The 27,333-nt window shown below is 44.8% G+C and overlaps 1 protein-coding gene across 2 annotated transcripts in view; it reads left to right on the top strand.

The window, feature by feature from the left end:
• Nucleotides 1–27,333, top strand: part of TBC1D16 (TBC1 domain family member 16) — a 46,334-nt gene that overhangs the window by 6,793 nt on the left and 12,208 nt on the right. Inside the window, exons 1-6 of one of the 2 annotated variants that reach the window (XM_040435121.1) lie at nt 2,375–2,435; nt 7,998–8,205; nt 10,351–10,828; nt 12,606–12,794; nt 15,946–16,093; nt 19,377–19,541. In XM_040435121.1, the coding sequence (XP_040291055.1) occupies nt 2,391–2,435; nt 7,998–8,205; nt 10,351–10,828; nt 12,606–12,794; nt 15,946–16,093; nt 19,377–19,541 (1,233 nt within the window). In that variant the 5' untranslated portion in view covers nt 2,375–2,390. Of the gene's footprint in view, nt 1–2,374; nt 2,436–7,997; nt 8,206–10,350; nt 10,829–12,605; nt 12,795–15,945; nt 16,094–19,376; nt 19,542–27,333 lie in introns of those variants that run through there. The other variant, XM_040435122.1, reaches the window with a different exon arrangement.

The raw sequence follows: 27,333 nt of genomic DNA, 5'->3' as shown, positions 1-27,333 counted from the left end.
TAGTTTGGACTTCGGTCGTGGAGATATGTGATATGTTTATTTATTGTTTATATTTATATGTAAAATTAGGAAAGGGGGTGATTTATACTTAATATTTTGGTGGCTTTTTTTTTTATTATTTTTTTTATTTAATAACTATTTACCCCCTTAGGGGCTAGAACCTGGGATCTTTTCATCCCTTGTCCTATTCACCCTAATAGAGATCTATAAGGGTAAATAGGACCTCACACTCTCCCTGTGCCCTGGGCATAGTACACATGGCAGCAGGGAGCTGACCATGGCAGCCAGGGCAACCGATCGGAGCCCCAGGATTACACTGCTGGGGCTCCGATCAGAAGTTGCCACTGCCACCAATGATTTTAATACTGAGGGGGGGGGGGGGGGGGGGGTGGGGGGGGGGGGCGCGAACTGTGCCATCAATGATTTTAATGGGGTGGAGGGTTGAGGGGGCCGGCGCACTGCGCCACCAATGATAATTAACCCTTAATACAGGAGGCGGGTACTGGCAGCAGATCAGCGGCAGTTAACCCCTGCCGCTGATCGCAGCTCCCTGCCGCACCCGCCTCCTGTATTATGTATTAAAGACCACCTTTCATGGGTCCAGACTTTAAGTATTAGGCTACACAGAGCGGTGCCCAGAGATGGGAGCAATGGGGAGGAGACATCAGCTTCTCTCCTGGGAGTTCCTTCTCCCTGCGCTGCAATTGGACAGCGCTACAGTGCAGGGAGAAGGAACACCAAGGAGAGAAGCTGATGTCTCCTCCCCATTGCTCCCATAGTAATTTGCATATGGAGCAGGAGACAGTAATGGGGCACAGCGGGCGAACGGAGCGGCGCCCAGGAATAATAGTAAGTGCAGGGACATCTCTGGGCGCCGCTCTGTGTAGCCTGCTACATAAAGTCTGGACCCATATAAGGTCATCCGATCATTGGTGGCGCAGTGCGCCCGCCCCTCTCTCCGATCACTGGCGGCAGCGGCAGCAGTACAGGGGGGAGGGAGACACTGCTTCCTTCTCCCCTGTGCGGCTGAGGGAACATGAGCGCGCTGACAGCAGCGCGCTCGTGTTCTGTGATACTAGACTGCGCAGCAGCGCAGGCTAGTATCAAAAAAATGAAAATCCCGGTATCGTATCGATACCAGGACAAAAGTATCGATTGGGTATCGAAATTTTGATACCCCCAACAACCCTAAATGGGACTCTATGGGTGACTGATCCCACTGTATAGCCTCCATTTAAAGGGCATCTGTCAGCAGATTTGTCCCTATGACACTGGCTGACCTGTTACATGTGCACTTGGCAGCTGAAGGCATCTGTGTTGGTCCCATGTTCATATGTGCCCGCACTGCTGAGAAAAATGATGTTTTAATATATGCAAATGAACCTCTAGGAGCAACGGGGGCGTTTCCATTACTCCTAGGGGTTCTGCTCTCTCACAATTGCCCCACCCTCTCCACTTTGACAGGGCCAGGTATGATGACTTTTACACTGCCCGGCCCTGTCAAAGTACAGAAGACGCTGCAGTTGCAGAGAGAGCAGAGCCTCTAGGAGTAATGGCAACGCCCCCGTTGCTCCTAGAGGCTCATTTGCATATAATAAAACCTTTTTCTCAGCAATTCGTGCACATACTGTATGAACATGGGACCAACACAGAATGAAAGGAGTCTGGGCTTCTCTATGAGATCGCCAGGCCAGCACTGAGAGGAAGGGAAGCTCCACCACTGAACGCAGGATAAACAGCAGGGGGCGCCACCAGTGAGGAAAGTGTTACAGGGTTCTCGGGGACTTACATATTCACGGCTTATTCTTTCTTTTTAGTTTTTTACTAAATAACCTTGAGAAAAGCAGAAGGTAAACCTCTGATTCCGGGGATTATTCCGATTCATCGGGGCATGTCCACTCCTATTGTTCACTGTAGATCCTGGGAAGCCGGATGTAATCAGTATAAGACCACATGGCAATGAATTGGCCGAAAACTGCAGCAGCTTAAAGGGGTGTTCCATGTCCTATCCACACCCATCACCACTGGATCCATGTGGTAGCAGAAGGCTCCCTCCACCGTGTAATGGCCGTGCCAGGTACTGCAGCTCGGCTCTCGTTCTGGCCCTGTTGACTGTCTGGTCAGTGAGGGTGCCGGGTGTCAGACTCCCACCACTCCCGGGGATAGGTCATCAGCATCTACAGACGTGAGAACCCCTTTAAGAACGCTGCATTTTTTTTTTCTTCTTTTAATTAATGGGTCCCGTGATATTTTTTTTGCCAAGGTCATGCAGCTGTTTAGCAAAAAATTGCGCAGTTTTCAGCAGCCCCGTGTGCCAGTCCAGGTTAAAATACTTCCGCATTCTACATATACACCATTTTTGTACGAATTCAGAAAAGCGGTCAGACCTGATGAGGGATCCAGTTCGGCAACATATTTTGGAGACAGACCAATCAGTAAATGACAGACGGACCAATGAAATCAGCCTTTGAGACCCTTAGGCCTCTTGCACACGACCGTATGTATTTTGCGGTCTGCAAAAGACGGATCCGCAAAAAATACGGATGACGTCCGTGTGCATTCCGTATTTTGCAGAACGGAGCAGCTGGCCCCTAATAGAACAGCACTATCCTTGTCCGTAATAATAGGACACTTTTTCTATTTTTTTGCTGAACGCAAATACGGACATGCGGAAACGGAATGCACACGAGTAACTTCGTTTTTTTTTTTTTGTGTACCCATTGAAATTAATGGTTCCGTATACAGTCCGCAAAAAAAAAACACGGAACTGACACGGAAAGAAAATACGTTCGTATGCAAGAGGCCTTAGGCCGTGTTCACACCAGTGAATCACGGACGTGAGCTCTCTGTGGTCTCCACGGACAGCGCATGTACCCATTGACTTTTAAAGTGTTCATTCATACTTCAGTGGTTTTCCACGGACTGTGGGTCATGGAGACATCCACCACTTTGGTCTATGATGCCGACCCAAACACGCCCATTGAAGTCTGTGGGTCCATGAAAAACCCCATCCGTGTTCTGTCACAGATTTTTTTTTCCCTGACCGCTGATGGGAGATGCTCTGGAAATGAATTTTCAGTGGAGCCGTGTCCGTGGAATACGGATGACACACGGACCAAACACGGATTCCTCACAGATTGTCCGTGGACATCGAATGGACTAAGTGCCTGTTCACACAATGGACGTTTCATGTGGATTCTGATGCTTGAAATCAACGGGAAATCCATCTCGCTGTTCAGACAATGCCGATTTCTTCCATTTCCGTTATTTTCGTCATTCTCCTTTCGTCGGTGCACAGATATTAACACCAAATTATTGAACATGTCCGATTCCTTTCCATATTATCTATTGATTGGAGCGAGGAAAGTGCGGCGTGCAAACGGAAGGCGTTCCTATATTGTAGATCTGTTGTTTGCGGGGCAAAATATGGACACTGCCATGTGCATGAGGCCTTACCTGGATCCTCTGAATCTTTTGTAGACAAAATTTATTATTAACTTTTTTTTTATCAGACGCCAAAAAAAAAAAAGAGATCCTGGAATGCATTATTCATAGCGTAAGATCACACTCCTATTTAGTGGACCGTTCAGTGCACACAGTAGCGTCACAGAAAGCTGCAAGACAACCTAAACAGAGGTCTGGACACTGCTCCATCTATAGAGTGATATGCCGTATTTATCCTCTATAGACATATACCATATGCAACATCTATAGGATGGTATACCGTATGCATCATCTATAGAGTGATATATATCGTATGCATCATCTATAGAGTGATATATATACCGTATGCATCATCTATAGAGTGATATATACCGTATGCATCATCTATAGAGTGATATATATACCGTATGCATCCTCTATAGAGTGATATATACCGTATGCATCATCTATAGAGTGATATATATACCGTATGCATCATCTATAGAGTGATATATACCGTATGCATCCTCTATAGAGTGATATATACCGTATGCATCCTCTATAGAGTGATATATACCGTATGCATCCTCTATAGAGTGATATATATACCGTATGCATCCTCTATAGAGTGATATATACCGTATGCATCCTCTATAGAGTGATATATACCGTATGCTTCCTCTATAGAGTGATATATACCGTATGCATCCTCTATAGAGTGATATATATACCGTATGCATCCTCTATAGAGTGATATATACCGTATGCATCCTCTATAGAGTGATATATACCGTATGCATCCTCTGTAGAGGGGGAAATATACCGTATGCATCCTCTGTAGAGGGGGAAATATACCGTATGCATCCTCTGTAGAGGGGGAGATATACCGTATGCATCCTCTGTAGAGGGGGAGATATACCGTATGCATCCTCTGTAGAGGGGGAGATATACCGTATGCATCCTCTGTAGAGGGGGAGATATACCGTATGCATCCTCTGTAGAGGGGGAGATATACCGTATGCATCCTCTGTAGAGGGGGAGATATACCGTATGCATCCTCTGTAGAGGGGGAGATATACCGTATGCATCCTCTGTAGAGGGGGAGATATACCGTATGCATCCTCTGTAGAGGGGGAGATATACCGTATGCATCCTCTGTAGAGGGGGAGATATACCGTATGCATCCTCTGTAGAGGGGGAGATATACCGTATGCATCCTCTGTAGAGGGGGAGATATACCGTATGCATCCTCTGTAGAGGGGGAGATATACCGTATGCATCCTCTGTAGAGGGGGAGATATACCGTATGCATCCTCTGTAGAGGGGGAGATATACCGTATGCATCCTCTGTAGAGGGGGAGATATACCGTATGCATCCTCTGTAGAGGGGGAGATATACCGTATGCATCCTCTGTAGAGGGGGAGATATACCGTATGCATCCTCTGTAGAGGGGGAGATATACCGTATGCATCCTCTGTAGAGGGGGAGATATACCGTATGCATCCTCTGTAGAGGGGGAGATATACCGTATGCATCCTCTGTAGAGGGGGAGATATACCGTATGCATCCTCTGTAGAGGGGGAGATATACCGTATGCATCCTCTGTAGAGGGGGAGATATACCGTATGCATCCTCTGTAGAGGGGGAGATATACCGTATGCATCCTCTGTAGAGGGGGAGATATACCGTATGCATCCTCTGTAGAGGGGGAGATATACCGTATGCATCCTCTGTAGAGGGGGAGATATACCGTATGCATCCTCTGTAGAGGGGGAGATATACCGTATGCATCGTCTGTAGAGGGGGAGATATACCGTATGCATCCTCTGTAGAGGGGGAGATATACCGTATGCATCGCCTGTAGAGGGGGAGATATACCGTATGCATCGCCTGTAGAGGGGGAGATATACCGTATGCATCGTCTGTAGAGGGGGAGATATACCGTATGCATCGTCTGTAGAGGGGGAGATATACCGTATGCATCCTCTGTAGAGGGGGAGATATACCGTATGCATCGCCTGTAGAGGGGGAGATATACCGTATGCATCGTCTGTAGAGGGGGAGATATACCGTATGCATCGTCTGTAGAGGGGGAGATATACCGTATGCATCGTCTGTAGAGGGGGAGATATACCGTATGCATCGTCTGTAGAGGGGGAGATATACCGTATGCATCGTCTGTAGAGGGGGAGATATACCGTAGGCATCGTCTGTAGAGGGGAAGATATACCGTAGGCATCGTCTGTAGAGGGGAAGATATACCGTAGGCATCGTCTGTAGAGGGGGAGATATACCGTATGCATCGTCTGTAGAGGGGGAGATAACCGTATGCATCATCACTCAGATAAAACAGGAGCGGAGGGAGCTGTATTTTCACAGCAGAACCATCGGCTACGTTGCTGTTGTATAACACTGAGCAATACAGGACGGTATAGAAGGAAAGTATTAAAGGGAAACTGTCAGCATAATATAGAGCCAGAGCGCTGGGCGGCCGCCCTCTGACTTCTCCCTGTCTGACCCTGTTTGATTGACAGGCCTCTCCCTATATGTCCATTCATCTGTAGCGCTGTACTCGGCTATCTGCGGAGCTCCCACAGAGAATAATAGAGGGGCCGCGCATGCCGTCTAGCCATTCTATTTATTTTGGGGGGCTCCAAGGGGTACGGGGCCCTCGTTCTCATGGTTGGTGGAGGTCCCAGTGGTAGGATCCCCATAATCTAATGGTTATCCCCTATACTAGGGATAAGGGATAATATAACCAGAATACCCCTTTAAAGTGGCGCGCAGGCATGACATGGCACCTAGTAGTGCCTGCTTTCAGCAGACTGTTATAAATGAGACCATTGGCATGAGAAATGCCACATACACAGTGCCCAGGCCAGAGAGTATTCCAGCCGGAGGGTGCCCCCATACACAGTGCTCCTACCAGAGAGTATCCCACCTAGAGGGTGCCCACATACACAGTGCCCAGGCCAGAGAGTATCCCACCTAGAGGGTGCCCCCATACACAGTGCTCCTACCAGAGAGTATCCCACCTAGAGGGTGCCCCCATACACAGTGCTCCTACCAGGGAGTATCCCACCTAGAGGGTGCCCACATACACAGTGCCCAGGCCAGAGAGTATCCCACCTAGAGGGTGCCCCCATACACAGTGCTCCTACCAGGGAGTATCCCAGCTGGAGGGTGCCCCCATACATAGTACCTAGGCCAGGGAGTATCCCATATACAGTATATCATCAAGAGAGTAACCAAGCCAGAGGGTGCCCCCATACACCGTACCCCATCCAGAGACTATCCCAGCCATAGAGTGCCCCCATATACTGTATCCCGGTGAGTCTGTAAGGTGTTGACAGGTACAGTTGAAGAACACCATATAAGCTTACACTCTAATCTTTCTTTTCCTCCGCCTTATAATGCTGAGACATAAGTGCCACTTACTGAGTTTACAGACTGGCACTGGCCTGTTGGCAGCGTGCCTCAGCCGACTGACAAGTTCCGGGACCGTATCTGGCAGGAACATCTAGAAGAACCTCCTGCTTTTCTTCTTGTTTGCTTTTCCACTGGCCGCTTCCTTCATATTTGACGGCAGGAAAGGCGCAGCTCTGCTTCTACCCCCCATGGAGTCAGCCTGTGGCTCACATTCAGAAAATAGAAATGGACCTTATGCTGTTTGTCACTGAAGGGGTTCCCCAAAATGTTGTAAAATTGTAAAAACTGTGCGGTGTGGCCCTAAACTCAGGGACCACATAAATATAAAGGGTGATTGGACGCAGCTCCTTTACTGGGCTCCACAATGGTGGAAAATGCTCGGAAAGGTCTCTGTTGGGAGATGTGGAGATCAACTGAAGGCCTGGGGGCCCCACGTGGCCTAGGGGTGCTCATTTCGTGGCCTTTGCTCCCCTTCTCCATCAGTGTACAGTAGACTGCTGGTTACCATGTGTATTTGGTAGGAATCTGACAACTACCCCCATCAGGGTCAGGGGAGCTATGTCCCCCATTTGCAGAAATCGCACTTCCAACCTTCTTTATAGTGAAACGCACAATGGTGGCTACCTCTATATACCTACATGGGTACGTGGGACAATGCGTGGCCCCTGGAGGGCGTTAAGGGCTGCCACACCTGATATATGCGTTTTAGAGATTATCTGCATTCCCCCATAAAATAACGATTCTGGAGCATCTTTCCTTAGAACTGTGTTATGCTGTTCCTCTATTATTCCTGCTAGAAATGTAGGACTAAATTGTGACCATTCCCCCTCTTTACAGGGGGGAGTCCCTCCATAATCTAGCACCGGCGGCATTGATTGGACAGACAGTGTGGAGGACACACCCACCAGCTGGTAACACCCAGTTGCCAATTTATTCATAAATTTGCAGGAAGAATAACAGAGGAAAGGCACAACGTAGACGTAAAGACGCCCCAGAATTGTCATTTAATGGGGAATGCAGGTTCTTCGAGACGCGGTTGTCATTTTTTTTAATTTTTTTTATGTATCTCGTCATGAAAGGAAATTTTAATTTCTTTTTGCACGTACACGGTAAGCGCTGTAATGACGCGTGTCTCGCTTCGCAGGAAGCGTCTAGCTCCGCAGATGATGGAATTGATGCCATGTCTTTGGGAAAGCTTCTCCGTCGCGCTTCATCCAAGGCCTCCGACTTCCTGACCTTAGGCTCCGGGGGAGAAAACTCCTCGATCCTGGATGGAGAGATCATCTTCTCGAAGAACAATGTGTGCGTCCACCCCCCAGAGCTGCTGCACAACGTGGCATCCCACCACCCAGGTGAGCGCTGACCGGACGCCCGTGACCTTGTATAGTGCGCTATTGTGAAGTAGGATGGAGAGCGCCCGGTTTGGGAGGAGCTTTTGGCGTTTTGTGCGCCAAAGTTGTAAAGATTGGGCACATTTTGTTTTTGCAAAAATAGGTAAAAGCATTTCATCTTTCTAGCGAGTTGCAGCGACGTCCTGAAGCCCAAGCCCTGATCGGAACGCCTCACCCCAGCAGCTCCAATGAAAGGGGTTAACGTTGAAATTATTTTAAAAGGCCCAGAATGGTGTAAAATAATTCCTGCCGCTTCCCGGTTCCTCTCATCCACTGAATGAGACGGGTCACCGGCGTGGTCAGGAGGGAGCAGCTGGGGACGGAAAGGGAAGTATAACTTTTTTTTATTTTCTTTTTTTACACCATTCTGAGCCATTTTATTATATTTTTCAATTATTTAAATCTGCTGGGCAGTCCCTTTAGGTGTTTAAAAGGCATCTGTCAGCAGTTTTGTACCTATGACACTATCTGACCTGTTGGCAGCTGAAGGCATCTGTGTTGGTCCCATGTTGATATGTGCCCGCACTGCTGAGAAACATGATGGTTTAATATATGCAAGTGAGCCTCTAGGAGCAACAGGGGCGTTACCATTACTCCTAGAGACTCTGCTCTTTCTGCAACTGCCACGTCCTCTGCACTGTGATTACCAGGGCCAGGTGTTATGACGTTTACCCTGTCAATGTGCAGAGGGCACAGCGGGTGCAGAGAGAGCAGATCCTCTAGGTGTAATGGTAACGCCCCCGTTGCTCCTAGAGGCTCACTTACATATATTAAACCATCATTTTTCTCAGCAATGCGGACACATAAGAACAGATGTCTTCAGCTGCCAAGCGCAGATGTAACAGGTCAGCCAGTGTCATAGGTACAAAACTGCTGACAGATGCCCTTTACTATTGACAACCTATCCTAAGGAAAGGTCAATAATGATCAGTGGGGGTCCAACTCCCATCACGCCTGCCAATCAGCAGCTCTTGCTAGACCAGTGATGTCACCTCCGTCGGTCACATGATCTAGGCATGCCTCAGTCCCATCAAAGGGTTTCTGTCACCAGATTTAACCCTATTAAGCTACCTGACATTAGCAATGTGCTAAGGTCAGCTGAACCTAACTAGCCTATTCCTACTTTTAGCTATGCCCCCGTTACGCCAGAAATCTAACTTTTATAATCTGCTAATTCGCCTCTAGGTGCAGGGGGGGTGCGTTGCCCCTGCTCCGTTCTCCCACCTCTGGCCGCGCTCTGCTACACTAGATTGACAGGGCCAGGCAGCGTTCACCTCCAACTGCCGGCCCTGTGCGCTGGGGAAATCTCACGCCGTTCAGTAGGAAGGTGCAGTAAGGAAGTCGGCAGCCGGCGAGCGCCCTTCACTCACAGCGTCTGCGCCGAATACTGAACAGGACGGCGCAGGCGCGAGATTTACACGGCAGACGGGGCCGGCAGTAGGAGACCAACGCTGCCTGGCCCTGTCAATCTAGTGTAGCAGGACGTGGCCAGAGGTGGGAGAAGTTTAATAGGGTTAATTCTGGTGAATGGGGCTGAGCTGTGATACCTATAATAGCCGTTTGGGAAGCTGTGAGGAGGCCACAGTGCTCACTGGTCCGCCGTGGCTGATCGTTGGGGGTGCTGGGAGTCAGACCCCCACTGATCAGGTAGTGAGGATAGGTTATAGATATTAAGGGTGGAGATACATGGCGGCTTAGGTCACACAACCAAAATGTGCTCAGCATGTCTGTTGCCGGCTAATTTACGGTTCAGTTTGGATGCAAATCATGTGGTTTAGCATTTGCATTGCCCATTATACAGTAAAATTGAAATAAGTTACTGACGTGGCGAGTGATTTACCGTCACTTTACTGTCCCCGTTCCGTGGCCCCACAAAAAAGATAGCACATGTCCTGTTCTTGTCTGTTTTGTGGACAAGAATAGGCATTTTTATAAAGGGTCCGCCCCTTCTGTTCCGAAAATTACGGGACGCACACAGGTGGCACCCGTGTTTTGCGGATCCACAATTTGCTGAACACAAAACACGGCGCGGTCGTCTGAATGAGCCCTTTATGGGTGCACTTTATATCTGAATCCTGTTGCCAGCACTTGCTTTGTCTCTTTCAGGATACCTGTGCGTGTACATGGAGAAGGACGAGTCTTTGGGTACTACGCTGATATTGGCCTGGGTCCCTAACTCGCGCATACAGCGCCAGGACGAGGAGGCTTTACGCTATATCACCCCCGAGAGCTCCCCTGTCCGTAAAACTCATAAAAGAAGTCGGCACGTTCCTAATTCCACATCGTCTACGTTTCATAAATCTTCTTCTGCTTTTACCAAAGAGAATGCCGGGGATACCCCGAACCCAAGCAAAGCCGACTCCCTTCCGGAGCGGAATACCTCTGACGGCTCCGCGGAAGGAGCAGCAGACATCGCGGAGCAAGGGGAGGATGAGCGCTCCCTGGACATATCTTCTGATGAAGTCAGCAAGGACAGCACCCTGGATTCCGATTCTGACGCATTATCCTCCCCCTTCTGCATGTCCCCGATATGCGAAGCCCTCGAAGAATACAATAGCTCTGTGTTTTTGGAGAATGAGTCTAGGTATGCTAATATCGGAGCCAGAAAAATGCATATGGCAAAAATGTGGTGTGAACATAGCCTTAAAGGGGTTTTCAAGGATTGTTTTATTGATGGCTTATCCCCAGGATAGGGCATCAATACCTGATGGGTGGGGATCTGATACCCGCTCCCCTTCTTATCAGCTGTTCCTGAGTAGCCTATCTTCAGAGGTAGTGGAGAACAGCTGACCGGCTGGGGGTGCCAGCTGATGGTCACCCGCCAATAGGATGGGCCATCAATATAAAAATTCTGGCAAACCCCTTTAAGGTCCTCATACTCCTGCAGTAGCAGTTGACTGGACCCTCGTTTGGTGTGTATTCCTCCCAACTGCTCCATACACATTCATGCTCAGCTTGGTTTCGCGTGCATATGTTTTCAGAGGGGGCCGTTGAAATCCATGATGATCCAGTCTTCGTTCCCCTGACACCATCTGTCACGGGAGAGTCGAGAGGTTCTGCCGATATTGTTGGGTTCAGCAAACATACATTTTAATTTGTTTGGGGCCTTTACTTTGTGTGTCCGAAAACACCTGTACTATTAAAATGTAACCGCATTTATCCCATACAGCGAATGGTGTAACGAAAAAAAAAATCTAAATGGCCAATTTGCCATTTTTGTCACTTCACCTGCCCCCAAAAAATTAAGAAAGTGATCAAAAAGTCAAACTCACTTCAAAATGGTATCCCTGAAAAGTACAGATCTCCCTGCAAAAAAAGGAGCCTCGCACAGCTCTGTACGCATAACTACTTAAAAAAGTTATAGGGGTCAGAATATGGCGGTGAGAAGAAAAAAAAATATATTTTTCAAGGTTTTGATTTTTTTTTTTATCAGTAGTAAAAACGCAAGAAAAACTATAAAAAATGTGGTATCAGTTCTGCGTTGCGTGAAAAACGCAGCATGTTCTATATTCAGCGTTTTTCACGCAGCCCTGACCCCATAGAAGTTAATGGGGATTCAGTGAAAAACGCATTGCATCCGGAAGCAAGTGCAGATGCAATGCGTTTTTTACTGATGGTTGCTAAGAGATGTTTGTAAACCTTCAGGTTTTTTATCAAGCGCGTGAAAAACGCTTCAAAATGCATTGCACTCGCGCGGAAAAAACTGAACGCAATCGCAGACAAAACTGACTGAACTTGCTTGCAAAATGGTGCGAGTTTCACTGAGCACATACTGAGCCTATTCGTTTAAAAGAGGCCATACATATATGTGAACAGAAAAATAAAAAAGTTATGGCTTCAGGAAGGCTGGGAGTGAAAAATGAAAACGCAAAGATTGAAAACCACAGTGTCCTCTAGAGGTTAAAGGGAATCTGTCAGCAAAACCTCTAGAGGACCTCTTCTAATGTAGATATGGGTCCCCAATTTGGAGATATAAGCCTTTTATTTATCTATTTTATGCAAATTTGCCTCTTGGTTCAATGAGGGCGTGGCCAATGCACCCGTGGCTACTCTCATTTACTTTCCAGGCCACACCCCCACCACTTTGACTGACAGGGCCAGGCAGTGTAGCCATACTTTGAGTATAGGCCATCAGTATCACAATCCCAGACAAACCCTTTAAGGGCGGGTTCAGATCAGTGTTATGAATTCAGTTATTGTTTTCCGTTTATAATGGAAAATGACGGAAATAAGCCCAAAAAGTCGCAAGGCCCCGTTTTGCATCTCCAGGCAGTGATAAATGGTAGTCTGCATCTGTCGTTTTCACACGGGAATCCATGTACTTTATTAAGATGTTTGTCCTCTTTGTGTCCTCTGGCCAGACAAGAGGCGGACCGCCACGTGGCCTGCTATGCGTCCAGTCCAGATAACCTCTCCCAGTGCTCAGACATGAATGGCCGCGGGAGCCCCGCTAAGTGGGAGGAGCAGCAGAAGCTCCTGGCTCTGGAGCAGACCTGTGGAGTCTTCCGGGTAGACTTGGGCCAGATGCGTTCATTGCGACTCTTCTTCAGGTGGGTCGAAAGTGGTCAGAAAAGTTTTTTTTTGAGGTGGTGGGGCATGTCAACTTTAAACTCCTTTTATTTGTCTTGCAATGATGCTCTGAAGTTTCACTGTGTTCTGCATCTGAATATCTGTGGATGCAATGGCTGTGTATGGAAGCGAGGCCCACCTTTTAGTCTATGGCCTCGTTCAGACTGCTGTAATGTGGATGAGCCACAAAATCCGGCCCAACTGCAGGTCTAATGACCCAAACGTAAGGGGGTATTCCGGTTATATCACGTTATCCCCTAGCCACAGGATAACTATTAGATCAGTGGGGGTCACTTGATGGCAGTCCTGGTGGCCTTTTGCAAGCCAACTGTTGGCATAGAAACAACCCCTTGCCCCCCCTTGTTAGGCCCTACTATGGCACCCCATCAACACCCTGTGATCACGTCACAAAGGGGGTCAGTGGGGTAGTAACTTACCTGTCAAGCCCCTTAGATGCTGTGGTCACTATCGGGTGTGGCATCTGAGGGGATAAAGGGCCAGGATTGGAGTTGCCCCTGATCTTGGCTTTTGTAACTGGACCATGGTTGTATATAACCTCCCTGCATTGTCTGTTACATAGGATGATGATGTCTTTGGCATACAAAAGCATAATATACAACACGTGTACATAATGTAATATACAACACGTGCACATAATGTAATATACGACACGTGCACATAATGTAATATACGACACGTGCACATAATGTAATATACAACACGTGTACATAATGTAATATACGACACGTGCACATAATGTAATATACGACACGTGCACATAATGTAATATACGACACGTGCACATAATGTAATATACAACACGTGTACATAATGTAATATACAACACATGTACATAATGTAATATACAACACGTGTACATAATGTAATATACAACACGTGCACATAATGTAATATACAACACGTGTACATAATGTAATATACAACACGTGTACATAATGTAATATACAACACATGTACATAATGTAATATACAACACGTGTACATAATGTAATATACAACACGTGTACATAATGTAATATACAACACGTGCACATAATGTAATATACAACACGTGTACATACATAATGTAATATACAACACGTGTACATACATAATGTAATATACAACACGTGTACATAATGTAATATACGACACATGTACATAATGTAATATACGACACGTGTACATAATGTAATATACGACACGTGTACATAATGTAATATACGACACGTGTACATAATGTAATATACAACACGTGTACATAATGTAATATACAACACATGTACATAATGTAATATACAACACATGTACATAATGTAATATACAACACGTGTACATACATAATGTAATATACAACACGTGTACATACATAATGTAATATACAACACGTGTACATACATAATGTAATATACAACACGTGTACATAATGTAATATACAACACGTGTACATAATGTAATATACAACACGTGTACATAATGTAATATACAACACGTGTACATACATAATGTAATATACAACACATGTACATAATGTAATATACAACACGTGTACATACATAATGTAATATACAACACATGTACATAATGTAATATACAACACATGTACATAATGTAATATACAACACGTGTACATACATAATGTAATATACAACACGTGTACATAATGTAATATACAACACGTGTACATAATGTAATATACAACACGTGTACATACATAATGTAATATACAACACGTGTACATACATAATGTAATATACAACACATGTACATAATGTAATATACAACACGTGTACATAATGTAATATACAACACGTGTACATACATAATGTAATATACAACACGTGTACATAATGTAATATACGACACATGTACATAATGTAATATACAACACATGTACATACATAATGTAATATACAACACGTGTACATAATGTAATATACAACACGTGTACATAATGTAATATACAACACGTGTACATACATAATGTAATATACAACACGTGTACATAATGTAATATACAACACGTGTACATAATGTAATATACAACACGTGTACATAATGTAATATACAACACGTGTACATAATGTAATATACAACACGTGTACATAATGTAATATACAACACGTGTACATAATGTAATATACAACACGTGTACATAATGTAATATACAACACGTGTACATAATGTAATATACAACACGTGTACATAATGTAATATACAACACATGTACATAATGTAATATACAACACATGTACATACATAATGTAATATACAACACGTGTACATAATGTAATATACAACACGTGTACATAATGTAATATACAACACGTGTACATACATAATGTAATATACAACACGTGTACATAATGTAATATACAACACGTGTACATAATGTAATATACAACACGTGTACATAATGTAATATACAACACGTGTACATAATGTAATATACAACACGTGTACATAATGTAATATACAACACGTGTACATAATGTAATATACAACACGTGTACATAATGTAATATACAACACGTGTACATAATGTAATATACAACACGTGTACATAATGTAATATACCACACGTGTACATAATGTAATATACCACACGTGTACATAATGTAATATACCACACGTGTACATAATGTAATATACCACACGTGTACATACCTAATGTAATATACCACACGTGTACATAATGTAATATACCACACGTGTACATAATGTAATATACCACACGTGTACATAATGTAATATACCACACGTGTACATAATGTAATATACCACACGTGTACATAATGTAATATACCACACGTGTACATAATGTAATATACCACACGTGTACATAATGTAATATACCACACGTGTACATAATGTAATATACCACACGTGTACATAATGTAATATACCACACGTGTACATACCTAATGTAATATACGACACGTGCACATACCTAATGTAATATACGACACGTGCACATACCTAATGTAATATACGACACGTGCACATACATAATGTAATATACGACACGTGCACATACATAATGTAATATACGACACGTGCACATACATAATATAACGTAATAGACAATACGTGTACTTACCTAATACACATCAGTTTTCTTTTTTTTCGTAGTGATGACGCTTGCACCTGTGGACAGTTGGTGATCGCCAGCAGGGAAAGTCAATACAAGGTTTTCCATTTCCATCACGGTGGACTGGGCAAGTTATCCGAAGTTTTCCAACAGTGGAAATATTGCCGTGAGGCTCAACTCAAGGAGAAGGTGAGAAGGAATGAAATTAGAAAATAATATAACGGGTAAGGAGCAAGTACCGCTACTAATGGTGAAAACGGAAGCGAAAAATGTGCCATATGATTCTAGATTATTCATTGAAGGGCTGCTTTGGTTTTTTATTACAGCCACAATTTTCTGCAGGGAAGGTAAAGTACTGACTAGCCTCCAAATAGTGGGCGTTTAGGTTGTGAGTCATACTCGCCTTACCAAGACCCCACTGCTCCCATTTTAACTCCGGAAATAATCGCTCAGCCAATCACTGGCCACAACGATAACTGTTTTTGCCAATTATTGGCTGGCTAGTCGTTTACTGCATGTGGAGACTGAGGGGGACCTGGAAGCATCAGTACGTGCGGGGTGATAAGGTGACTGACGTATTTTATACCATTCTGAGCCTCTCGGAATCTCCAGGACAGCCCCAGTTGTAGTTAGCTAGTAGGGCGCCTCTTGAAATTTTTGCCGAACATAAAGGTCCAGAGTGACGAGGCTGACACAGTAACCTTACAGTGTGGCCAGCGTTCCATCAGACTTTCCACATGCCACAGTGACCTGTCAGAAGGTCCGATCGGTGGAGGCCCTGGTGCTGAGACCCCCACTTATTGCTCAGATGAAGGGGCAGAAGCTCTTAGCTGAGTACTGTGTCCTTTCGGCTGTGATCTTCTTTTCTTCCCGCTCTTCTCGGAGTCTTATTTTATTTATTTTTTTATGGTCCCCTACACCACATACTTGGCTCTCTTTCAGCTGACCACTTCTTCTGCACTTCCACTTCAGTGATCCGTAGGGTTGGCCTCCACCAATCAAAATTTCTGAATTATCGGTATCTAGTTGCCAACAGTTCTTCAAAGGGGATGAGGCCATTCTCAAAATGGTAGGTGGGGGGTAGCGTTTGTATAAATTTGCCTCAAAGTGACCGATTTATAGGAGTTTCCTGTATGTTTCAGCATGGTTCTGAAGTCGGGGAGGTGCTTAGAGGTCCCCAGGATATGCTGACAAGTGTTCATTGTCTCCTTAGTGTCAGTCAGTCGGCAATTACTGTAGAAACCTGTCCGTCTGCAGTTCCATTCCGACGAGACAATAAGCAGCCAATCTCTTAGATATTAGACAGTAGCAGTCTCCAGATATTTTCATCTGAAGGCTTAAGGGCTCTTTCACACTTGCGTTCTTGTCTTCCGGCATAGAGTTCCGTCGTCGGGGCTCTATGCCGGAAGAATCCTGATCAGGATTATCCTAATGCATTCTGAATGGAGAGAAATCCGTTCAGGATGCATCAGGATGTCTTCAGTTCCGGAACGGAACGTTTTTTGGCCGGAGAAAATACCGCAGCATGCTGCGCTTTTTGCTCCGGCCAAAAATCCGGAACACTTGCCGCAAGGCCGTATCCGGAATTAATGCCCATTGAAAGGCATTAATCCGGATCCGGCCTTAAGCTAAACGTCGTTTCGGCGCATTGCCGGATCCGACGTTTAGCTTTTTCAGAGTGGTTACCATGGCTGCCGGGACGCTAAAGTCCTGGCAGCCATGGTAAAGTGTAGTGGGGAGCGGGGGAGCAGTATACTTACCGTCAGTGCGGCTCCCCGGGCGCTCCAGAGTGACGTCAGGGCGCCCCAAGCGCATGGATCATGTGATCACATGGATCACGTCATCCATGCACATGGGGCGCTCTGACGTCATTCTGGAGCGCCCCGGGAGCCGCACGGACTGTAAGTACACTGCTCCCCCGCTCCTACTATGGCAACCAGGACTTTAATAGCGTCCTGGCTGCCATAGTAACACTGAAAGCATTTGGAAGACGGCTCAGTCTTCAAATGCTTTCAGTTCACTTGCGTTTTTCCGGATCTGGAGTGTAATTCCGGTAAGTGGAGTACACGCCGGATCCGGACAACGCAAGTGTGAAAGAGGCCTAAGGCCTACGTGCTTGAAATCAGGGCCGGTGCAAGGATTTTTGTCAACACAAGAGAATCTACATTTCTGCCCCTCATGATTCATGTCCATTTCTTGCCCGCCCCCCCCCCCCCCCCCATGTGACAATATCATAGTGCCATCCTCTCCCCCTGCCCCCTAATGTGCCAGTATCAAGTGCGTCTCTCCTCCCCCCTCCTTGTGCGAGTATCATGGCGCCAATAGCCCCCCTCCCCCCCGGCAGTAAAGTAACAGTCCGGTATTTAAAAAAAAAAAAAAAAAAAACTTCTATACTTACACCTCCATGTCAGCGATGCAGGCCTCTTCCGGCCTGTGTTCCCACCAGCCTCTAGTGTTAAAGGGCTTCTGTCACCCCCCCAAAAGTCATTTTTAATTTTTGGGCTAATTAAAATCCTTATAGTGCGATTATTCAATATATAGTGCTCTTACCTTTTTCTGTGGCTTAGTTTCTTTAAAAACCGTACTTTTATAATATGTTAATTACCTAGCTACCAGCAAGTAGGGCGGTTACTTGCTGGTAGCCGCCGCATCCTCCTTTCAAAAAAACGCCCCCCTCCTCCTGTTGATTGACAGGGGCAGCAAGCGCTCTCCTCCTCCGGCTGGCCCTGTCTGCAATTCATAACCCGCGCCTTACGTGTCTTCATTCGGCGCAGGTGCTCTGAGAGAAGGACGCTCGGTTCCTCAGCACTCACTCAGTGCGCCTGCGCCGATGACGTCACCTCTAAACCCGAAAGAGGTCATCGGCGCAGGCGCACTGAGTGAGTGCTGAGGAACCGAGCGTCCTTCTCTCAGAGCGCCTGCGCTGAATGAAGACACGTAAGGCGCAGGCGCGGGATTTGAAATGCAGACAGAGCCAGCCAGTGGAGGAGAGCGCTCGCTGGCCCTGTCAATCAACAGGAGGAAGGGGCGTTTTTTTGAAAGGAGGATGCGGCGGCTACCAGCAAGTAACCGAGATTTTAAATACACCAGGGTCTCGTAGCTCACAGCCTGACAGCTGCGTGCCGCTCGCTCTGTGACTGAGACGGTGAGGGCCGGGCAAGTGTAAGTTCGCAAGTTAATTGTTTTCCGCAGCCCCCCCCCCCCCCCCCCCCCCTTCTCTGCGCCCTCAAGCAGCCGATTGGGCTGCCTTATGATAGAGCCGGCCCTGCTTGAAATCATTCAGTTTTTTCCACGTGCTATGCAGCATTTTATACCTCAGGACACTAACATTTGTGGTCATTTTTAGGTACTGAGAAGGAAACAAATAGGGTTTCTACCCCACTTCTTCTCAGGAATTGTTTTTGAACGTACAGATATTGCATTGCATCTAATCTTGAGTTTTCTTGAGAATTTTCCTATTTTCTCCACTCAGGTCTCTGAGGAGAAGACGTGTCTGCATTTCTCAATTCAAAGACCAAGTGTCCTCTCCTCTGAATCGCATCCTGAAGAAGGCATTTACCAAAGACTGAACGTCACAAGGTGGTTGCAGCATCTTAATGAAGCCGGACAGGTGGAAGAGGAATATAAACTGCGGAAGGTAGCAATGGCTAGAAATATACCGTACATCTTGGCTATTTTGGAAAAACTTCAATGTGTGAGGCTTAAAGGTGTTGTCCCCTTTTGTCATATTGATGACGTGAGGCTATAGACACCATCGGGTCACTTTTTTTCTGATTTGCATTTTACTCGTTTTAAGCTAAAAATAACTTTTCCAGTTTATTAAACATTTTCAGCGGTTTTTGAGTTATATGGGTTAAAAATCAGTCTGTTTTGTAGAGTATCGAGATGACGGCCAATGCCTTGTCTTTGATCTCCTGACCTGATAAACACATTTAAGCCATATTATCCGTTTTATAGGATTTTAGCTATAATAAGGTCAAAAGATCAGAGATCAGGCTTGACATATGTACCAGGCCTAAGAAGTGATACTCTGCCAACAGACCCTGTATTTCAAAAACGGCTGAAAAAAATGTTTTAAGAAATTGGAATTGAATTTTTTTAATTATTTTTAGCCCAAAATTAGTAAAATGTAATAAAAAAAAATGCTGAGAAGATGTCCATTGCCTTTAAAGGAGATTTCTGTGTCTATGGAAATGATAGTAGTTGTACGAAACATTGAGCTGGGCTCAGATAGTCCGGTGGAATGACATCATAGCTGCGCACTGGGTTGCCACAGCTCGAGAAGGAGAGTCGGGCATAGAGGAAGAGCATGGCGGCGCACAGCGCTGGAGCAGATGAGTAAGGCCGTGTTCACATCTCCGTTAAGATGTTCCAGCTGCCTGATCCGGCACAAATGCCAGCTGTCGGCCGGACCAAAAAACGCTGCAGGCAAAAAACGCCAATAGGGATCTGGCAGTGATCTGCGAGATGTGCTGAACTCTGTCAGGCTGTTCGCTACGGTAACAGCCAGCCAGAAACGTTTACTAGAGATGTGAACATGGCCTAACATCTCTCCGGGGATTTCAGAGGAGACATAATTGTTGTGTCCAGTAGGTGGCAGTATTACTGTGAGATGTTCCTTACTGCTGGTTTTGAAGCACCGTCGTGGTTTCCATATCAAGAAGGGACATTTCACCCCCCCCCCCCCTCCCAACCTGCCCCCATGATGTGGTTTTATAAACTGTGCATGGAAGCATCCACCTCCTATCAATTACAGCACAGATTTATCATTGAAAACAATGGAAGGCGGATTATGACCAGATTCTGCACGGGAAAAAAAAAGCCTTTTGAACATACATTTAAAAGGTACCTTCACCCTTGGTGTGCTTTTTTTTTTTTGCACTGGTGAGCATACTTACCTGATCCCCGACGCTGGGTTGCGGTCCATCTCTCACCCTTGAGCGCCGCAGGTCCCCCGTCTCCCTGCGTCAACATACTCTTTGAGTCGGGTCATTTTGACTTGTTTTAAGGGCATTACATCAAAGTTGGATCAGCCTGTAGTGTGTTTTTCCACTTTAATTTTATGTGTGACTCCAAATCCAGACCTCCATGGGTTGAAAAATTACATTTCCATTTTTAAATTTTTGTGTGATTTTTGTTGTCAGCACATTCAACTATGTAAAGAACAACGTATTTCAGAAGAATATTTAAATAATTCAGAACTAGGATGTTATTTTTGTGTTCCCTTTATTTTTTTGAGCTGTGTGTGTGTGTGTGTGTGTGTGTGTGTGTGTGTATATATATATATATACAGTAGCGACGTTTCAGCTCACAACTGAGCCTTTCTCAAGCAAAGAAATACAAGCTTGTGCCTTCATTAAATGGCACTCAGATAATCAGGTGACCAATGAACATACAGATCAAAAACATGTGACCAATTAACATGTGAAGACCCTTTACCTAATTGATATAATTGAGTCATGTGAGCCATTACATATGCAAAATATCCTGACACTTGATACATCAGATTGCACATATTGTGTTACATCCAAACACTTTACATTTGATAGTGTATTTACCGAAGTGAGCGTGTACGCAACCACAGTGGATTTAATCGATGTGAAATTCATAAATAATATATAAATCATTAAAACCATCAACCACGTAGACTGAGAGAAAATGGCGTTTGACTATGTCCGACAATACCGCGCGTCCATGTGAATACTGGCCAAACTGCCACATAGTGTCAAAGACAAACCTCTCACGCCAAGTTGCGCGCGCAGCCCCCGGCTCCACTACATCGCCAGTAACCCGGCTCCGCTGTATTTCCTGTGTGGAAGCCAGCGCATGCGCATAGTGCGGCATCGAATTAGAGGTGCCATCTTTGTTTCTGGAAGGGCACCGGTATTACCAATGTATCAACCTAACTATCCGGGCCAATCAGAGAGGGATCCAACCTCCCAGATGGATCAACCCCCTCCAGTGTTGTGGTCAGGTAAGGGGGACACCACACGTAAATGTGGTGTACCCCGAACCATCTCACCATTACGGTCCATAGATAGTCTGATGGGGATCTCCCATACATATCCCTTACTAACAGACGGAGATTCATTTGACACAAAGTGGAAACTATAACGCAGGAAAAACCATCCAGTTAATTCTATACGCATGGAACACCGCGAACTGTCACATATGTTCAAGCTTCTACATTCGCCGTCTTCGCATCAGTCTACATGGTGTCTAAAAGGAAAAGAGAGAGTTACTCATGTGCTTGTAAATCTATATTCCACCTATAATACAGGGATTGCATTCGGAAGCATCAATCATGGAATGTCTATTAAACACATCCAGGGTTATATTCGACGTTTAACCCCTTTTTGTGTTTTGTGAATTTCATTTGATGTGTTCTCTGTTTAGGGCCACAATCTGCTCCTACTAATTGGTCCTTCAGACTGCTAGCTCTCCGGTATGATAACAGGGGAGGCAGTCCGAATTCTTGAATGTCACTGGATGTGTTCCCCAATATGCTCCAATGACGTTTAATGATCCCACCAATAGCGGCACTTTCCTCCGTATGTATAGAGATGAAAGGTATCCTACGTGAGGGATTGTCAGTATTCTCACCCGCTAGGGTTTCTGCTCTATCCATGTTATGAGCCCTCTGTTTATGTTTGCACAGCAACTTTGGCGGATAGCCCCTGTCTTCAAATTTCTTTGACATTTTATCAAGGGCCTCCGTCAAATTGCTGTCCTCTGAAGTTGTCCTTCGTACTCGCAAAAATTGTGAGTACGGTAGATGTTTAACCATATTTCTCGGATGATTACTATCATACCGTAATATGGTGATTTTGTCAGTGGGCTTAGTGTACAGTTTTGTGTGTAATCTGTCCCCAGAAAAAATGACCGTGGTATCAAGGAACTAAATGGTCTTCACATGTTAATTGGTCACATGTTTTTGATCTGTATGTTCATTGGTCACCTGATTATCTGAGTGCTATTTAATGAAGGCACAAGCTTGTATTTCTTTGCTTGAGAAAGGCTCAGTTGTGAGCTGAAACGTCGCTACTGCTTCACATGGGTGAATAAAAACACTGTTTTTTCAAGTCTTGGAGTGCTGTCCTATTTCTGGCATATATACAGTACAGACCAAAAGTTTGGACACACCTTCTCATTCAAAGAGTTTTCTTTATTTTCATGACTATGAAAATTGTAGATTCACACTGAAGGCATCAAAACTATGGCATCCACACATGTGGAATTATATACATAACAAACAAGTGTGAAACAACAGAAAATATGTCATATTCTAGGTTCTTCAAAGTAGCCACCTTTTGCTTTGATTACTGCTTTGCACACTCTTGGCATTCTCTTGATGAGCTTCAAGAGGTAGTCCCCCGAAATGTTTTTCACTTCACAGGTGTGCCATGTCAGGTTTAATAAGTGGGATTTCTTGCCTTATAAATGGGGTTGGGACCATCAGTGGCGTTGAGGAGAAGTTAGGTGGATACACAGCTGATAGTCCTACTGAATACACTGTTAGAATTTGTATTATGGCAAGAAAAAAGCAGCTAAGTAAAGAAAAACGAGTGGCCATCATTACTTTAAGAAATGAAGGTCAGTCAGTCAGCCGAAAAATTGGGAAAACGTTGAAAGTAAGGGCTATTTGACCATGATGGAGAGTGATGGGGTGCTGCGCCAGATGACCTGGCCTCCACAGTCACCGGACCTGAACCCAATCGAGATGGTTTGGGGTGAGCAGAGTGAAGGCAAAAGGGCCAACAAGTGCTAAGCTTCTCTGGGAACTCCTTCAAGACTGTTGGAAGACCATTTCAGGGGACTACCTCTTGAAGCTCATCAAGAGAATGCCAAGAGTGTGCAAAGCAGTAATCAAAGCAAAAGGTGGCTACTTTGAAGAACCTAGAATATGACATATTTTCAGTTGTTTCACACTTGTTTGTTATGTATATAATATATATATATATATATATATATACGGAAAGAAAAGAAGCAGCACACAAAAAGGGACGGGTGCAAAAAAATCCTCCTGAGAGACCTGCGACCAAGATCCCAAGTGTAGATAATGAAGCAAAAGAAGGCAGCACTCCAGATGATAATGAAAAAGTGGACGGTTTATTCACTCATCAGCAACGTTTCAGCTCTCTCTATGGAGCCTTTTTCCAGCTGAGTAACATGTGCAAAATTACAAATATATATAGTGCAAGTGATTACCAGGTTACAAATTGATACATCATATAATAAAGTGCAAATGCATACATATTACAGTCACATTACAAGTATAATCGGTGTGTCATGATGATTCAGTGTAGCAGCGATGCAGACATAATCATAAAAAATTCATAATATAGTGAATGTGATGTAGAATCACCAAAATATCATAATTGCCAATCAAATGTGGAAGTGAACAAGAGTGTTGAACATAATATAACAATCAAAAAGATTAAAAACCTTTGAATGAATCACTTTCGGCTGACCAGGCATGGTAGGAACTGTTGGCGTCCGGAAAAGAGAACGGCGCATGCGCCACTTCAACCGCTATCGCGAGATTCACAGAAGTAATGTGTGGTAAACCAACCCCATCAAAGATGGCCACTTTGAAACAATGCTTTAGGGCGCATGCGCATACCAATGCTAACGCCCATATAGATTTGACAGACACTGGTACAGTGTCTGAGCGCCGCAGTATATAGCAGAAACGGCTGATCCATTCATCAGGGATCGGCGAGTCAACGTTGGTCACCAATGGGATATCTGTATCAGTAGGATGATGCGGTGGTCACACCGCTAACATCCCGCTGTCCAGAATACCAGCAAATCCGCTCCATGTCCCTTACAGCCACATAGTAGACAGAGTCCACTTTAAATCGGCTGAAGGGACACAGACAAAACTGCATCGGGGCTCATAATACACGTTTATTTGTATTAAATAAGTCAGCAACCCCCGTTTGTGTAGGTGTCACCCAAGTCCCAAGAGGGGCTGGAGTCACACCACCACACAGACAGGTGCTGACAGTAAACATTGATTAAACATATTACAAAATCATGAGAAGGGGGATCGCCAACAGGTTCCTCCAGGCTTCGCCATGTGTGAACATTCATACTTTATGCTTCAAAATAATTTCCTATAAAAAAGAGAGAAAAAATATTTAATTTAATATATGGCACATGTTGTTTTCCATATACGCCATCGAACTGAGAGAGAACACACATGAATCGAATGACTAGACAACCCTGAACTCCACATTTAAACCCTGTGGCCTTAAAGTGCCAAGTGTGTAGATCCAGTAAAGCTCACGCTTTTTCAATAGTTTTATTCGATCCCCACCTCGCCTTGAGGGAGATATTTGCTCCAAGATTCTAAAACGTAAGTCATCTTGTGTGTATTTAGCTTCAGTGAAGTGTTTAGACACTGGGAGATCCATTTTTTGTTTTCTAATTGAATACCGGTGTTGGTTGAGACGGGTTTTGACGTCCCATGTGGTCTCACCAATATATAGCAGACCACAGGGGCACACCAACAAATAAACAACATAAGACGAATCACATGTTAGATATTGTCTGATCTTGACCCTGTGACCCAAAGTAGGGTGCACAAAAGAGTCTGCTCTCAGCATTAATTTACAATTGATGCAATTGTAACAAGGATAACAGCCTTTACGTGTAGAGCCAAAATAGCTCTCGCACGTCTCCCTTGTTGAGCCAATGTCTGACTTCACCAGTCTATCACCTAAGTTAGGGCTACGTCGGTATGAGCATAGGGGTGGCGATTTAAACTCCTGCACTTTCTCAAAATTGCTAGTGAGAATTCGCCAATGTTTTTTGATTATGGCAGCAATCCTACCACTATTTGTACTGAATTCTGATACAAAGGGGATTCTAGCCTGGGGGGACTTGTGTTCACCTAGGCCCTCTCTAATAGTGTCTCTAGTGAGTGGTTTAATTCTATTCAACTGTTCTCGGATCAATTTTTTGGGGTACCCCCGTGTCTGAAATTTGGACCCCATTTCTTGTAATCTATTCTCCGCTGTTTCCGGATCTTGGACAATTTTTTTGACCCTGAGGAGCTGACTGAAAGGAAGAGACCTTATCATAGGTTTGGGGTGGTGACTCTCATAACGTAATAAAGTGTTTTTATCTGTGGGTTTCACATATATGTCCGTCACTAACGTATCATTATGGATGCCAACTTGTGTGTCCAAAAATTCCAAAGATGTCTCTGAATGGGTCAATGTAAACTTCACACTGGGATCAATGGTGTTTAAAAAAACTATGGAAAGCGATGAGGTCCTCCGTGGCGCCGACCCAAATCAGGAAAATGTCATTGATGTATCGCCACCACCCCAGCACATGGCTGAAGTGGTGGCTCACATAGATGACAGACTCCTCAAGATGTGACATGTAAAGATTTGCGTAGGTCGGCGCCATGTTGGACCCCATCGCGGTCCCCCGCAATTGTAAAAAGAAGTCATCCTGAAACAGAAAGTAATTTCTGGTTAGGATGAACCTCAACAAGGTGCTCAAAAATCGTTGACAATCATGACTATAATCTGTTTTTTGTAAGACCTGTTCTATGGCTTGTATGCCCAATTCGTGTTCAATCGAGGTGTAAAGGCTTACTAGATCGAAAGAAGACAATAGTGCCCCCTTGGGGATGGAAAGACCATCAATCTTAGTCAAGAAGTCACTAGTGTCTCTAATGTATGATCTTGAAGATAAGGCAAAAGGACGCAAAATCTTATCAAGAAAAATGGCTGCCCTGCAGAACAATGAGTCCATCCCCGAGACGATGGGACGTCCAGGGGGTGAAGTCAAGGACTTGTGTATCTTGGGTAAGGTGTATAGGATTAGCGTGGCAGGCTTATCACTATATAAAAAAGCAAAAGATTTTTTCATCAATTATATCTTTTTCTTTAGCTGCAATTAATATCTCCTTGAGCTCCCTCAGTAGCACAAATTTGGGATCATTGTAAATTCTTTCATATACATTAGTATCTGCGAGCTGTTGTCTGATTTCAGCTACATAGGATCTGGTATCCAGGACCACAACCCCACCACCCTTGTCAGCAGACTTGATGGTGAGGTTGCGGTCCGAAGCCAGATCACTAAGTGCCGCCATCTCCATTTTAGTCATATTCGCAAATTTAAGTGGTTGCTGAGAAGTTTCCTGTTTGAGACTTTCAATATCGCGTTTGACCGCCAGACCAAAAGCCTCAATAGCAGGGTGATCAATAATTGCAGAAAAATCACTTTTGACATATAAATCCAAATTTTTCAAAGTCAGCTCACTAACCCTCATGTTTTCAGATGTAGGTCTGTAATTTTGTTCAGCAAACCATACTTTCAATTTAATGTTACGCAGAAACTACGCAGGTCAATTTCTAAGTCAAACCATTTGGTTGCATTTACCGGACAATATGACAGGCCTTTGTTTA

This window comes from Bufo bufo, chromosome 6 (assembly GCF_905171765.1).
Source record: "Bufo bufo chromosome 6, aBufBuf1.1, whole genome shotgun sequence".
Lineage (NCBI taxonomy): Eukaryota > Metazoa > Chordata > Amphibia > Anura > Bufonidae > Bufo > Bufo bufo.
This window is presented reverse-complemented; position numbering and strand designations above follow the sequence as displayed.